Genomic DNA, 17,506 nt, shown 5'->3' with positions numbered 1-17,506 from the left:
CAATACATTACCACATACCATATACATAGTTTGGACTGAGTGCTTTGCATTCGGTGGTTATTGTCAGTAAAATGTCAAAGCACACTTTGAGAAATTTGGGATTGTAGTGTAATTCAGATAGCACAAACAAATTCTTACTATTTTTGTGACCTTGGGACAAGTAATTTAATTTCTCTACATTTTACTTTGTTCATCTGTAAAACTGGGAAAATCAGCACCCATTCCATAGAACTATTCCTCATATCCACCCTGGCATGTGCATATATTGCATGATTTGCAGGGCTGTATATTATTCATGCTCTGTTGATTGCCTAGCTTCCTCTCCCATCTTCCTCACGGCAGTCTCACTTCAGCCACATCACACTGCCAGCAACTGCTTGTCTTCTCAATATTTCACTAATTCTTCGTCTTCCTGGAAAGTACCCCCCACCTTGATCTTGTCATGCTGATAAATTTCTACTCCTTCTTAAAGACTTGGCTGAGACATGATCTGCTTTGTAACTTGTCTGTGTTCCCTGAAAAAATTTAAAGCATCATCCTCTGCATTTCCACAGTGCCTCATACTTAAATCACTTAAGTTGATCAAATAATTTATCATCCTAACTGAGACACTTTTAAAAGTGAAAGAAGATGCTACTAGTAATTACACCAGGACAACAGACCTAAATCAGGACTGCCCCAGGCAAACTCAGATGCATGGTCACTCACCTTTTCCGTATGTTGCGGTAATAATTATTTACTTGTCTGTCATCTCCTCCCCGCCAACAAAATATACACATATATGCACAATCCTTGAGCCCCTGGAAGGGGATGGCCTCAGCACCTGGTACAATGACTGACACATAGGAAGCAGTTGATTAATCAATCAACTTATTGATTAAATCATGATGATTTTATTGGAGGAAAACATTATAGCCTGATGAAATGGCATAGAAAAAGAAAAGGAGATGGGAGGGCACATTTACAAGCAAATAAACTCTCCTGGGTAGAACACATGTTTGGGGGTTGGAACATAATTTGGGAAAAGATTGTGGAACTCTTGATCCTCAATCAGGATAAGGAATTTTTAGCAGTGGAGGAAGGGGAAGGTTAAAACAAGGAAGGACATGAGGATAATGGATAATTTTAAGTAAGATGAATTGGAGGAAGCAGAAAGAAGAGGGAACTGCAGAGACTATTTGGATAAAATATTAAATTATGGAAGACTGGATTAGGAATATTTGCCATTTTATATTTTATGCTTGGGGAAATAGTCGAGACCGTTTAGACTGCAAGTAACAGAAATCCAAATTAGCCTGGTTTAATCAAAGAGGGACAATTGGCTGGGTGCGACAACTGAGGCCTGTAATTCCAGTACTTGGGAGGCTGAGGTAGAAGGATCACTTGAGGCCAAGAGTTTGAGACCAGGCTGAGCAACAGAGCAAGACCCCATCTCTACAAAAAAAACAAAAAAGAATTAGCTGGGTTTGGTGATGCACACCTTAGACCTACTTGGGAGGCTGATGGTGGAGAATCACTTAAGTCCAGGAGTTTGGGGCTGCAATGAGCTATAATCATGCCACTGAATTCCAGCCTGGGAGACAGAGTGAGACCCTATCTCAAAAGAAAATAAAAGGGGGTGGGAGGGCTGAATTTGTCAGCTCAGCAAGCATAAATATGTAGGCATTGCTGGATCCAGGTTCTCAAACAGTGTCATCTCATTAGGAATCTTCTCTCCTTTTCTTAGTTCTGTTCCTTACTATATCAGATTCATTCTTAGTCAAGTTCTCCCCAAAATGGCTTTCAGCAACTTTCAGCCTACTTTCTACTGGGGTTATTAACCCCAGTAGAAAGAGAACACTGCTTTGTCAACAATTCTAGCAAAAATCCTAAAGAAGGTTCTCATTGGATACCTGCCCATTCCTGAACCAGTCACTGTTGATGCAAGGGGTTATGGTCTGATTGGCCAGGCCTTGGTTATGTGCCCACTCCAGATGATAGTGTTGGCTTCACCTGAACCAAATAATCGAAGTGTGGGGGTGGGGGTGGGGGTGGGGGAGGGTTGGGAGGTTGGAGGGGTGAGGGACACAGATAGGAGCAGGGGTATCTTGCTAAAGGAAAACTAACTTGTTTTGAAAAGAAAGAAAATGGGTATTAGGAAGCAAAACCAATAATGTTCTCCACATAAAGTCTATGATATTTCTTAGTTTGAAGATAACAGTGAGCTCCTTTAGATCATCAAAATCAAATCACAGAAAAAAAGTTTCAAGAGGAAACATAAAAGTAATGATATTCCAAATGAGCAAGAATAAAGAAATCTATTTATTCTGAAATGCTTTAGATTACATTTATGCAAGATAGTTAAAATATAAGAGCTAAAATATAATTTGTTACCTTTAACCCAACAAATATGTTGTTTATTATAATAGTACACATCTCATGCTTATTATCTATAGAAAACAGAAATTATTATTTCACCTTTCCATCCAAACTATAAATGCAATAGTACAGAAACTTATGATTACTGATCTTTGAGAAGGCTGTTATGGAGCCAAAGGAGGGTTGAAAAGGACAATTAAAATGGCCCAATTTTTGTTGAATTCTTTATATAGTTTTATTGAGGAACCAATTGATAAAACTCTTCAGTCTGATATGACAAGGTCTGTAGATTTAAGAAACATTCATAAACTTGTTTGTAGAATTGATAGCGTAATTCTGGAAAAACTAAAAATGTGAATTTTCCCATGGTACAATGATAGTATTCCTAGTTGTCCAGATTACAAAAAATTTTTTTTAGAATGAATGTCTATTATTCTTAAATTAGAAAAAGAAACAAAAAGTTTTCCTTAAGAGAAAGAAGAATTATGACATTCAGGGAAACTAGCGTTGACCTTTGAAGTGGTGTTATAATGGTCTTTCTCTCAGGTTTTTTTGGTTGTTGTTTTTGTTTGTTTTTTTCCATAAATATCCATGAATATCTCAGAAACAACATTGGGTTGAATGGACCATTGTTTTAAAATAATCTGGTAATTCTCTTATTATGTAAATATTATTAAAAACCATTTCCACAGCATTATGCTAATGTACATAATAAGAGTTTAATCATATTCACTGATACCTTACTAAATCATTTTGATTCCTTTCAAGAATGTACCTTTCAAGAACAAGTTTCTGACACAGAAAATAACCTGAACCAAGGACCCAGCTTGGTGGAAGCCATCTTTAAAATATTGTACCATTGCAGTTTTTCTCCACAAACATTTGCAAATGTTTTTGTGAGCTACATGGAAGAAGAGCAATTATGGGACTTTTTATATAACATCCCAGGTATGAGACATTTACTGTTTGTAAAAGAAATGTTCTATAGATACTTATATGTACCTTTAAAGATGTTTAGAAGTTGTATTCATACTGGTTTTGCTGAATCTGTAGTTTGTAAAAGTTTACCTTACATTTTTTCAGTATAAAGCCTTCTGTTGGGAATCATTAATTATTAGTTCCTGTAAAATTTCATATACTTTGGGACAAGATGCAAGGGAGGTGGAAGGGAAAAGATTTTCTTTTTTTATTAATTAGGGAATGTTCTATCATAAAAATTTATTTTAATATTTATCACAGATTATGTTTTGCTATTGAGCATATAAGATATTAGTAAGATGTGAAAAGTATTTTGTGATTCTTGGGTGCATTTATTCAGCAAATTAATGGACAATACTATTGGTCGATTTTCTTCAGATGTATAAGGCATTTATTATTATGACCACAGTGTGTCTCTCTACAAGGCAAGCATATCCTGTGATTCCTTTAGAGAGAATATATTTTTCCCATCTGTGTTGTTCTTCTTCCTTCAGCTAGAGAGAATAATAAAGGCAGTGCAGGTTGTATATTTGAAACAGGAGGTTTTGATGGGTTGCTCCACCCTCTGGCAGGTGTAAAAATTCTCACATTGTCTTATCCTTAATATTCTGCCTTTAAATTTTCGTATTTAATATCTTGGGAAAACAAAGGATGAAAACTTAGACAATGATTTATATTATTATCCTGCTATTCAAATAGTGTTTTTTATCATTTACATTTAGTTTTCAACCTATAAGCTTTCTTTTATCCTGCTTTGGAAACTGAATTTTCATAAAATATTTCCTAGGCTCCATATAAAGGATCTAACTAGTTCATAATCATGGTTTCACTCCTCCCAGACTTTTTGACTATCCTCCAGATGTTACTTGAATATCATTCTAGCTGTTTTAAAGTCATTATGTTTCATTTTCTCTTGGTCATTATCCCTATAAAATAGCAATAGATAACTTTATGTTATGATTTCCAAAATCCAAATCTGTCATTTAAAGTTTCTGTAATAATGATCTCCTTTTAAAATGTTATCTCCTAGTTGCCATGCATTCCCTTACTGCTTCTTGCTTCCCAAAGGAAGGGCATATTTCTAGGTAAAAAGGCTGAATTAGAAGCTTGTTGTGTTTCTGATGTAGTCTTTATTGAATTGAAAGAAAAACGACCTTGAAAGTTCTGCCACCCTCTCCTGATTTTAGTTGTTTCTGGGGAAGTAAGAGCTGGATTTTCTCACAAGATTATAAAGAATCAGTGACCCTCATGCTTCAACCACTATTTATCCTTCAACTATTAGGTTCTTGAACCATCTTTGACACTCAGCACAAAACTAGACTGAAAATGACCTAGAAGATATAAATGGATTTCAGGTGCTGCTAGGGAAAATAAAACTGTTTCTTGCTCCTAATTTGACATCTCTCAATCTACATATTGAGCAAACCCTCCCCGACATGGTCAGACAAGTCTCTGGAAGCAGACGTTGTACATATTCATAGAGCCTGAATTATGTGTGAAAGCTCAAAGGGGCAGAACTTCAAATGGGTGAAACTCCCTTACCCTTTATACAAGTTGTTGCTCCATAAACATTAAATATTCTCTGGAACCTGATACCTGCAGTGGTTATGAGGGTCTGAACTTTTCTCTTTTCTCTCCCATTTAAGTCTTTGAAAAGATCTTTTTTGTTTTTTTCTGTTAGCAATAATGGTTATTTTAAAAACCCTAATAAGATAATACAAGGTACTAATTCATAACAAAATTAAGCCTTTTACTATGACTTTTGTTTAATTTGGAAACATAACATGTTTACAAGAAATACAGCTGAGACATATAATCATAATCCCACAATATTTACATTTTATTACTAATAGATCTATGCTTCAGTATATATAATTAACCCACCCAGATTAACTAGAGTACGTTATTTTAAAACTTCACTGCTGTAGTTTCCTCCTGCTAAATCACTGTCTATGATTTCAGCATAGTTTACCCATAAAACATCACAGTCTTATCATTTTAGGGTAAAAGGACAAAGATGAAGTGGTCAGTATCTTCATCTTATTGTTGAGTAAACAAAAAGCAGAAATATTAAGAGAGTTGCCTAAGACTGTCCACCAATTAAGTTGGACAAGTCTTAGCACAAGAAACCAGATCTCCTCTCTCCTAAGCCAGCAGTCCCCAACGTTTTTGGCACCAGGGACCAGTTTGGTGGAAGACAATTTTTCCACCAGGAGGGGGATGGTTTCAGGATGAAACTGTTCCACCTCAGATCATCAGGTATTGGTTAGATTCTCATAAGGAGGACACAACCTAGATCCTTTGCATGCGCAGTTCACAATAGGATTTGTGCTCCTATGAGAATCTAACGCGCTTCTGATTTGACAGGAGGGGAAGCTCAAGCAGTAACGCTCACCCACCTGCTGCTCACTTCCTGCTGTGCGGCCCGGTTCCGAACAGGTCACGAACCAGTACTGGTCTGCAGTCTAGGGGTTGGGGACCCTGTCCTAGGCCATGCTATTTCTCGTTTTTTTCTATTAGACTAAATTTTTTTGAGACACTACTTTTATGAACACATGAATTCAGTAATGAATTATACAATCTGATTTTATATTTAGGGTTCTAGGGAGGAATGACAAGAAGGAAAATACCCACTTAAGATTGCTACAAAAGCTATAAGTACAAAAAATAATTAAGTCAGTGACCTAATGTGGGTGTTTCTAAGGCCAGTGCACTCTGTAAGAAATAAATTTGCTAACAATCATTGGACACCTATGTTTTCAAAGTAGATCAAGCATTATTCAGTTAGACAAATGAAAATATCAAAGCATACATTACCTCAGCTGGTTTTTAAGACAATGTCAGAACAGGCTTGTAAATGAGGCAAATACTGTCAAAAATGCCCATCTAATATGATTGATAGTAATATACTCAACAAGTATTGTTCACTTGGCTCCTTGATATGGCATTGGGCTTACTTTTGTTTTCTGAATCAGTTTTCTTAACTTTCTCACAACCTTTGGGAAAAAAGCTTTCAATAACCTAGCAAAAATTCCCAATTAAGGGTTGAGATTCAAAGTTTCCACTTTGGTTTTCAGCTCCTCCTCAGCCTCATAAAGACCTTTAAGAAGTGTTGTTTAGAGAGCATATATACGCTATATTGTCTTCTTTTTGCCAAAATTAATTTAGAGTGCCTTACCTTCCTATCAGACACAGTGAGTGTCTCTATTACCTACATAAATACCTGCAGCATAGTATAGGTCGATTTTAAATGTAAGCTTTCACATATTGAAAGGCTGTCTTTGTTCTATGTTGTAACTAACCATGTATTCTGAGCCTTTTGTCACCATTCAGTTTGTTTGCAATCCACCTTAAAAATGTTTTAAAATATTTTATTGATTGAATACAATAAAATTCACTCATTTCAAGTGAAGAGTTCAGTAAGTTTGACCAATGTATAAATCTGTGTGACAACCACAACGATAAAGATATGGAACATTTTATGTCATCTCCAAAGGTTCTTTCATTCCCCCTTTGCCGGCCATTCTCCTTTCAACTCTCAGCCCCAGGAAGACACTGACCTGCTTTTTGTTGTGATAGTTTACTTTTGATATTCTAGAATTTCATATAAATAGAAATCTATGTATTCTTTTGTGTCTAGCTTCTTTTGCTCAGCTTAATGTTTTTGAGAATTTTATGCTTTATCATTAGTTTATTTCTGCTCATTGCTGAGCAGTATTTCACTGAGTAGTACTTTTTTTATCCACTTACCAGTTGGATGGACATTTTGATTATTTCTAGTTTTTGACTACGATGAATAAAGCTGCTATATGAATACTAGTGTATAGGTCTTTGTGTGACTACAGTCATCCCTCAGTATATGTGAGGAATTCATTCCAGGAACCATTCCCCTTATTAAAAACTCCATATACTTGGCCAAGCATGGTGGCTCACGCCTGTAATCCCAGCACTTTGGGAGGCCAAAGTGAGCGGATCACCTGAGGTCGAGAGTTTGAGACCAGCTTGACCGACATGGAGAAACCCCGTTTCTACTAAAAATACAAAATTAGCTGGGCATGGTGGCATGTGCCTGTAATCCCAGCTACTCAGGAGGCTGAGGCAGGAGAATCACTTGCACCCGGGAGGCGGAGGTTGCAGTGAGCTGAGACGCCATTGCACTCCAGCCTGGGCAATGAGCAAAACTTCGTCTCAAAAAAAAAAAATCCATGTACTCAACATATACTCAAGTCCTGCAGTCAGCCCCACAGAACCCGCATATATGCAGGTTTTGCATCCTGCAAATATTGTATTTTCAATCCACATTTGATTGAAAAAAGTCTGCATGTAAGTCGACCTGTGCAGTTCAAACCCATGGTGTTCAAGGGTCAACTATGTATGTTTTCATTTCTCTTCAGTAAGTACTTAGAAGTGGAAATGCTAGGTGATATAAGTACATTTTTAACTTCATAAGAAACTACTGGCCAGGCGTGGTGGCTCACGCCTGTAATCCCAGCACTTTGGGAGGCCAAGGTGGATGGATCACCAGGTTAGGAGATTGAGACCATCCTGGCCAACATAGTGAAACCCCATCTCTACTAAAAATACAAAAATTAGCTGGTTGTGATGGCACGTGCCTGTAATCCCAGCTACTCAGGAGCCTGAGGCATGAGAAGCACTTGAACCCAGGAGGTGGAGCTTGCAGTGAGCCGAGATTGCACCACTGCATTCCAGCCTGGCGACGGAGTGAGACTCTGCCTCAAAAAAAAAAAAAAAGAAAAAAAGAAACTACTAAACTGTTTCACAAAGTAGTCATATCTTTTTACATTTTGGCCAATAATGTGTGCAAATTTTGTTTGCTCCATATTCTTGCCAACACTTGAGATTGTCTTTTTGATTTTGGTTATTCTAAGGGGTAGGTAGTATTATCTCATGAAGCTTTACATTACCTTCATGAATAATGACATTGAACACCTCTTCATGTTCTTAGTGACCATTTGAAAATATTCTTTTGTAAAATAGCTATTCAAAACTTTTGTCCATTTATTAATTGGTTGTCTTACTGAGTTGTAAAGAGTTCTTTATATATATTGCACATAAATTCTTTGTTTTATACACATACTGATAAAATTTCCTCCCTGTCTATGGCTTACTTTTTCATTTTCTTAACAAGGTCTTTTGATGGAGTGAGGTTTATAATTCTGATGAGTCCAGTTTATCAGTTTTTTTTTTTTTTTTTTTGAGACGAAGTCTCACACTGTTGCCCAGGCTGGTGTGCAGTGGGGCAGTCTCGGCTCGCTGCAGCCTCCACCTCACAGGTTCAAGTGATTCTCCTGCCTCAGCCTCCCAAGTAGCTGGGACTACAGGCATGCACCACCATGCCTGGATAATTTTTGTATTTTTAGTAGAGGCAGGGTCTCACTATGTTGGCCAGGCTGGTCTCGAACTCCTGAATTCATGATCCGCCTGCCTCAGCCTCCCAAAGTGCTGGGATTACAGGCGTGAGCCACCGCGCCTGGCCCAGTTTATCAGTTTTTTAACCATAGTGCTTTTTGTGTCCTAAGAACAACTGGATTATCTAAATTTTACTAATATTTCTCCCATTATTTCTTTTGGCAATTTTATAGTTTTAGTTATGTTTAGTTCTATGATGGATTTTTGTGTATAGTGAGGTAAGTGTTGAGGTTCTTATTTTTCCATATGGCTATATAATTTTTCCAGAACCATTTTTTAAAAAGGCTATTCTTTATAAATTGAATTACTTCAATGCTTTCGTCAGAAATCAATTGACCAAGTGATCAAATAGATGCATCTATTTCTGGACTCTCTATTTTGATACTTGGCACTATAGGTTTATATTGTTACTTGCTTTCTATTTGTTGTTCTATCTAATCTTCATTTTCCCTCTATTTTGACCCTCTTTTGGATTAGTTGAGTATTTGTCAGCATTCCATTTTACCTTTTCTAATGGCTTCTTTATTTACTGTAGTAATTGCTCCATCGTTTACGATATGTATCTTTAACCCCTCACAGTTTACTTTTTAATAACATTATACCACTTTGCATCTGATATAAGAATCTTATAATGCTATATTTCCATTTACTTCCTCCCTATCCTTTATTCTATTGTTGTCATACATTTTATTTCTACAAGTATTATAAACCCTACAATTTATTGTTTTATTTTTGCTCCAAATATTATATTTTAAAGAAATTAAAAATGGGAAAAGTCTTTTATATTTGTCCATGTATTTATCATTTCCATACCCTTCTGTGTGTAGATCTGAGTTTCCAATAGGTATCGTTTACCTTCTACCTGAAGTACTTCCTTTAACATTTCTTGTATTACAATTCTTCTGGCATTAATTTATTTTAGCTTTTGATTGCATGACAAAAAGTATTTTGCCTTCATGTTTGAAATATTTTTCAGTAGATATGGAATTCTAGGTTCAGATTTTTTTTGTTCTTTTCCGTTTTTCCTTTAGCACTGTAAAGATGTTCATTTTATTATCTTCTGGCTTGCATTATTTCTTACAATAAATCAGTGGAAATATTTACAGTATCTGTTTCCTTTTATGTAATATGTCTTCTTTTATAGTTGATAAGGACTTTTCTCTTTGTCACTGCTTTTCAGCAATTTGATTATGATGTGCCTTGTTTTGGTTTTCTTTGCATTTTTTTCTGCCTAGGGTTTATTGAGCTGCTTGGACCTGAGATGTTTAATTTTTATCAAATTTGAAAACTTTTCAGCCATTCTTTCTTGGAATAATTTGTCTTTTGCCAGCCCCACTTCACTCCCCCTCCCGCTTTTTCTGGGACTCAATTTCGTGTATATTACACCTCTTGGCATTGTCCCATAGGTCAGTGAGGCTGTATTCTGCTTCCTTGTTTTTTTGTATTGTTTTTGTTTTTTAGCCTTCTTTCTGTCTGTTCTTTTGTTTGGATACTTTCTATTGTATCTTCAAGTTCAGTGATTTTTTTTTTTTCTGCAGTGTCTAAAGTACTATTAAGACTATATGGTGAATTTTTATTCCAGGTATCCTTAACTTCTGGCAATTCTATATAGTTTCTTTTTATATTTTGTATATACCTTCTCATTTAAATATTCTTATACATATATGATGTCTGTTTTAAAACCTTGTTTGCTCATTCCATCATCTCTTTCATTTCTGGATATATTTCTATTGACTTAGTTTTCTCTTGATTATGGATCATATTTTTTTCCCTGTCTGGTAATTTTTTATTGGATGCCAGACATTATCAGTATTATGTTATTGAGTCTCTAGATTTTGTTTTCTTCCATTACAGATTTTGTTGTATTGTGTTACTTGTTACTTGAGTTAGTTGTTTTCAAGCTTTATTAGGCCAGATCTAAAGTAGTCTTTATTCTAGGCCTGGTTTAGCCCATTTACTAAAACATTACCTTTTTAGGTGTCCTTTGAATGTCAGATATGCAATGACATCTTGCCACTCTGGTCTGAACTCAGACTTTGCCAATCTTGTATGAACTCTGAGAATTGTTCAGCTAACAGTTTCCCAATAGTTGTTTTTTGCTTGGCTTCTTAGAGTCAACCTTTCCACTGCCAGTCTAGTATTCTGTGTAAGACTGAAAGGAAACCTTATGCAGATTTCTGGAGCTCTTTCCCTATGTAGATCCGTCTCTTTGGTACTTTTCTCAGAAAATTCCAGCTGCCTCATCCTCCTCTGTCTCTTCATCTCAGTGAGACTTTCATGGTTTGCTTGACTTTCTGCTCCTTGAACTGGGATCCTGAAAGTACATTCAGACTTTAATTTGTTTTCTTTTAAAGGCAATTACAGTGTTTCCTGTTGTCTAATGTATGAAAATAGTTATTTTGCATATATTTCCCTATTTTCTAGCTTTCATGGCAGGAGAGTGAGTCTGGGACCAGTTACTTTATCATCACTAAAATAAAAGTTCTTCTTCAAAGTTATAATCATTTAAAAAAATAACTTATGATTATCTCAGGTAACAAGCCCACTAGACACATAATAAAATATTTGGAATTGGCTTTATCAGCTGACTACTGACTGAAAACACTAATTTCCTAAATAACATCCCTAAAAATGAAGGACTCTCAGTGTACTATTTTTCACTTAATTCATAATATCATTTTCTTGGCCACTAATATATTCATACCATGAATCTGTAGTTCATTTGAGAATAACTTATTTGCTATATAGCTACTTTCAGGAACAACTGAACATGTTATATGATATTTGCTATGCTAAGTAACCAAATTATCTCAGCCATTCATAATTATTTTGCGCAATTGTGCTTTAAAAAGAAATGAACAAATTACAAGAAAAATTCACACCAGAGATTGATTTTTTAAATAGTTTTAAGGTATTTTCATAGTGTACATTCTTCTCTTTTTCTATACATTAATGCAGTGCTCTATGATGAAAAATGTTTTACATTGAATTCCTGTTCGTGCCTCTTTTCTTCCTCTAGTTCTTTCCCAGCACAAGATTCACTCTGGGCCAGGCATGGTGGCTCACACCTGTAATCCCAACACTTTAGCAGGCCAAGGTGGGCAGATCACCTGAGGTTGGGAGTTCAAGACCAGTCTGGCCAACATGGTGAAACCCTGTCTCTACTAAAAATACACACACACACACACACACACACACACACATACACACACACACAAATTAGCTGAGTGTGGTGGTGGGTGCCTGTAATCCCAGCTACTTGGGAGGCTGAGGCAGAATTGCTTGAACCCAGGAGGCAGAAGTTACAGTGAGCCAAGATCGCACCATTGCATTCCAGCCTGGGCAACAAGAGCAAGACTCTGTGTCAAAACTATGTAAATAAAATAAAATAAAATAAAATAAAATTTTAAAAAAGATTCACTCTGGTTGCGCAAAAACTCTATGTTGGAAATCCCACCCAGTCCTGCCTTTTCACTGTTGGAATTTATACTCCAAAATTATCTCTCCCTTTCTTCTCTCTATCAAAAGCTCTTGGTGTCCTGCTCCCATCTAGTCCCAAAGGAAAACCTTTAAACCATTTAAACTAGAAGTTGGCAAACCATTGCCTTTGGACCAAATCCAACCCACCATTTTAATAAAGTTTTATTAGAAATTGCCCTGTTTATTCACTTACGTATTATTTGTGGATACTTTTGTGCTTCTACAGTAAAGATGAGTAGTTGCAACAAAGATCATCTGTCTTAACGGCTTAAAATATTTATTATGTGGCTATTTACAGAAAAAGTCTTCTGACCCCTGCTCTAATTAAATCATATTATGATATCAATGACAAATGTTTGTGTGTGTCCTTTTAGAGGCAATTGCATTTTTATAACAAATGTACTGAGATACAATTTATATACCATAAATTTCATCCTTTTAAAGTGTAAAAATATCACAGTTCAGTGGTTTTTAGTAGATTCACAGAACTGTGCAACCATCAGTACCATTTAATTTTAGACCATTTTAATCACCCCAGAAAGAAACCCTGTACCTATTAATAGTTCCTCCCCAGTTCCTGACAACCACTAATCTACTTTCTGTCTCTATATTTTGCCTTTTCTGGACCTTCTGTATAAATGGAATCATGCAGTATGTGCATTTTGTGTCTGGTTTCTTTCACTTAGTACAATATTTTCAAGGCTAATCCATGTATCAGAACTCCATTTCTTTTTATTGTTGAATAATAGTCCATTATATGGAAATACACATTTTGCTTATTGATTCATCAGTTGATGGGAATTTGTGTTGTTTCCACTTTTTGGCTGTTATGAATAGTGCTGGTACGAACATTAGTGTACAAGTTTTTGTGTGAATGTTTAAAAAATCTTCTTTTGGATATATACCTAGGAGTAGAATTGTTGTAAACTGCCAGAGAATTGAAGTCGTGTCCCAACACACACATAGTTTGCAACTCTTCCTTCGCCTTTATATCCTGCTTACACAGAGCCTCCAGATTAGTCAGAGGTGAGAGATTAGTGCTTTCTCAGGGCTTTCTTGGGTATGTGCACAGTCCTGTACATGTCTGTGTCCTTCTTGATCCCCAGGAGTATGGCAGAGATATTCAAAATTACTCCCTGCTGTGTACGTGTACATTTCATTTCTCAGTTTTTCTTTTCTTTTCTTTCTTTCTTTTTTTTTTTTCTATTAGCTTCTTGTTTGCCGTAACCAGTATCTCTACCTTAGGCAGCCACAGAGTTAAACCATTGCTGCTGACTGTTTTGACAAAACATCCTGGGGATAGGACATTTTCAGTCACTGAGTTAGTTTGAATATGGATATGCATTGTGAACAGTGCTCTTCCAGGGAGATTCCAGACAAGGAAAATCATGACAATCTGGGAGACTGGGACATTGTGGATAGGTCAAAAGACATTCTACCTCTTCCAGTGGCTGCTAGGCTTTTATAACTACCATGGCTTCAAGGCTGCTCGTTTTCAAGGCCATAGTAGAACTTGCTGAGGAATGGGAGCTGGGAATAGAGCAGGTTAAAGTGCTACAAAGCTCACTGTTTTTACCAAGATTCAGCTGATATTCTTGAATAAATTCTCCTTGGATTGTTGCAAGCCTGTGGTTAATTTCCAGAGTTCTCAAAAGTTGATTTTCACAATTTTTGCCAGTGTTCTGATAGCTTTAATGGAGGTGCAGATTTTCCCAGGTCTTCACAGCATCATTCTGGAAGTGCTTCTCCACACTTGTCTATTTTTAAAGAATGCCTGAAGGAGGCCAATGCCTTCATTAAAGTTAATGGCTTTCTAATTCTAAAATTTTAAGAAATTTGGATCTAAAGCCAGAGATACTGGAGAATTCATATATTACTACATAGACTATGGACAATTCTAGATATATGTAAAATTTTCTCTAATTCTAGTGCATTGCAGAGCAATTACAGAAGATGGAGGATTGGCCTCAGATAAGAATAGGGCAGGTTAAAGTGCCCCAGCACTTTTATAGAGGACTGTTTAAATACAGCGGTAGGCCGGGCTCAGTGGCTCATGCCTGTAATCCCAGCACTTTAGGAGGCCCAGGTGGGTGGATCACAAGGTCAGGAGATTGAGACCATCCTTGCCAACAAGGTGAAACCCCATCTCTACTAAAAATACAAAAATTAGCCAGGCGTGGTGGCGCATGCCTGTAATCCCAGCTACTCAGGAGGCTGAGGCAGGAGAATCGCTTGAACCTGGGACACAGAGGTTGCAGTGAGCCAGGATCATGCCACTGAACTCCAGCCTGGTGACAGAGCTAGACTCCATCTCAAAAAAAAAATAAAAATAAAAAAAATAAATAAATAACAGCAGTAAAAGTAGAAAAGGGAGAGTCAGAAGCTTGGGTGCTAACTTAGATGCTACATTTATTAGGAGTGGCTGGGTATGGCATGTACTTAGAGACTGTGGATTGCTCCAAGCCATCCCGTCTAGTCCTGTGTATACTACTGCTTGAACTGGCTAACTAGAGAATACATCGTTACCGTACTACTTACTCTCTGTTCTATCACTTCCTATTTGGTTTATCAGTGTCCTTATCTTCAAAAAGTGAGAAAATTAGACCAGAGCTTGTCTAGATTAAATTTTTACATTTCTAACACCTAAAGTTATGAAGCATCAAAGAAACTAATTTTCTAAAGCAGGAAAGTATGCTAATGTATTTGCAGAAGATTTTCAAAGATGTTTTGTTACTTTTGACTCCCCATTTACTTATAATTTATCTGGAGACCTTATTTCCAATGACTTCTGGTTGGTAAATATATTAATAGAATAATTATTTAAACCAAACCTTTTTACTTAGAAACACATTCAGATGTAATTTCCATTGCTTTTATAAAGCCACACTAGGTTATTCTTTATTGCATATAACATCTTTCTTAACAGTAGCCTGAAAATCTCCCACTAAATTACCTTTGTTCTGATTCTTCTAAATTATAGAAATTTTAACATAAAAGTAATGAAGTTTCTTTTTGGAAATCTCGCCACATCTGTTATTACCAAAATATAAAAGATTATACTGATAAAAATTGGTAAGCAATTAGTAGCTTAGTGAACATACAAAAACTGGTTTAAATCATTCTTAGGATTGCTGCTCATAGCCTAAAGCACATTCTCAATTTAGAACCCTCATTCAGCCCCTTTCTAAGGCCTCCTGATTACTGTGTTGTAAAAGGAAGTAGAGTCACAGTTCTTTTCAACTTTGTGTGTGCTCAGCTGTGAAGTATTTGTTATTTTCTTCTTAGGAGTCTTAAATAGAGTCGTGGAAGGTGAAAACTAACAAAGACCATAAATATCATCTTGTCCAGCCCTTGTCGCCCTCTCCCCTCACCATTTTATAAATGAGGACACCAAAGCCCCTCCTAAAGTGTGTATATTTTTAATGGTGATCTGAAACACTTGAAAATTAATTAGATAATGATGCAGGTATTCTTTAAGTTATATGATTCTAAGTTTTGTTTTCATTTGTTAATTTAATATGAAAAATGGAAATAAACTACAATAATAAAAATCATTAATAAAAATTATTATCATTTGAAATAATCCTTTCCCTTGCTTCTCTCATTTATGCTGATAATGAAGAATTAATATTTTGGGTTTTTAGCAGCTGGGTTTTAGGGCTATTACTCTATTCTTCCTATGCTATGTGTCTTGGCAATCTAGGGACCGGCTCTAACATTTTGCTGATAAGGAAACTCTTGGTAAGATTCTAACACTGAATTGATTGACCATTTGTAAAGAAAGAAGGAAGAAAGGAAAGAAGGAAAGAAGAAAAAAGGAAGGAAAAAATATAACTGAAATTCCATCTGTCATTGATAATCACCATTAACATTATAGAGTACATCTTTTAATTATTTTATATATGTGTGGAGATACATATTTTTAATAAAAATAGGATATCATACTCTTTTCTAACCTACTTTTATTTTTACTACACAATATATGGCTTTATTATATAGACAGAAATACCAGAGCTAATTAAACAAATCACCTATTATTGGACATTTTGATTGATTTTAATTTTTTCTTATATCCTTTGCATATTTATAATTAATTTCTTAGGAAAAGCCCTACAGAAAGGAATATGTGAGTCAACTGGTAAGTAAAATGTTGAAGCTTTGACATTATTGCCAAGTTGTCATCTAAGAAGGTCATACAATTTATGTTCTCACCAGAAGAGTCCAAAACTACCAGTAAATATTATGTACTGTTATCTTAATTGCCATTCCTTTCATTACAAAGAAGAATCTTTTTAAAAAAATGTTTTATGGGGTGGTTATCAATCATATGATTTCTTGGTTAAAAGCAGCTCTCCTTTCCTATAGCTTTAAACTAGATTATTACAAAACTGAATTCTAGTTGAGCAAGGCACAACTGATTTGCTAGGTTCTGCTAACCATAATATGCCATCTGATTTTAAAGTCTCAACGTGCGTGGAGTACGAGCTGGAGGTCATCCGATGCTTGAGACTGGCACTGACCGATGCGGTCAAGGACATTGTACAGCAGATAGTATCTGTGATGAGTTCTAGGAGAAACTGTGAGACAAACCTAAACAAGCACATTGTTCCTGATTGTTTGCTTGAGAGCATGCCAAAAGAATGGAATTATAGTCCAAAAGAAACTAACAGGAAAGAATCATGCAAAAGTAAGTACACTTGTTTCTCTTTAAGAAAATACACCTGAAGAAGCAATTTTCTAGGATATGCAATCAAGTAAAATTCTAAAAGTTATAAGAATGATGAGCTATATTAATCTTCCTTCCATTCAGTAGATTTGGGACCCTTATTTTTATTTTTACTATGAACCACATGATCAAGGAAACTAGAATGGAAAATTATTCAAATAGTCATCTTTTTTATTTAATTGCCAGTTCAGGATTTTCTGTGATATTTTGTGTTCAGGCTAATAGTACAGATTGGTGACATGATTTTGACTAATTTTCTTAAAATTTGTTGAGTAACTTAAAATCCATACTCTAGAGAAGATTGCTCTGATATTCCATTTAATTATTTTTTCCTTTAAGTTTTTTCTCTGCAAACACTAATTATTACCTTCTTTTCTCTTGTTAAAATACCTACATATGTAGCTTTTAGGTCAAAAATAGCACCCAGTTTGGTAGGTACATGTATTTTTCTGACAGGGTATTTTTTCCTCCAGTGATTCTGGTTCTAAATTGAGTGCATTGTTCCTATTCAGAACAGCGCATCCACCAAGTGTA

General features: G+C 35.8%; 1 protein-coding gene across 9 annotated transcripts in view; it reads left to right on the top strand.

The window, feature by feature from the left end:
- KIAA0825 (KIAA0825 ortholog) overlaps window positions 1–17,506 on the top strand; it is a 477,056-nt gene that overhangs the window by 204,553 nt on the left and 254,997 nt on the right. For all 9 annotated transcript variants that reach the window (XM_063664987.1, XM_054489405.2, XM_063664988.1 and 6 more), the window contains 2 exons: window positions 3,127–3,306; window positions 16,709–16,933. In XM_063664987.1, coding sequence (XP_063521057.1) covers window positions 3,127–3,306; window positions 16,709–16,933 — 405 coding nt within the window. The remainder of the gene's footprint in view (window positions 1–3,126; window positions 3,307–16,708; window positions 16,934–17,506) is intronic.

Source organism: Pongo pygmaeus, chromosome 4 (assembly GCF_028885625.2).
Source record: "Pongo pygmaeus isolate AG05252 chromosome 4, NHGRI_mPonPyg2-v2.0_pri, whole genome shotgun sequence".
In the NCBI taxonomy this organism is placed as follows: domain Eukaryota; kingdom Metazoa; phylum Chordata; class Mammalia; order Primates; family Hominidae; genus Pongo; species Pongo pygmaeus.
The sequence above is the reverse complement of the archived record's forward strand: the minus strand, read 5'-3'. Positions and strand labels throughout refer to the sequence as shown.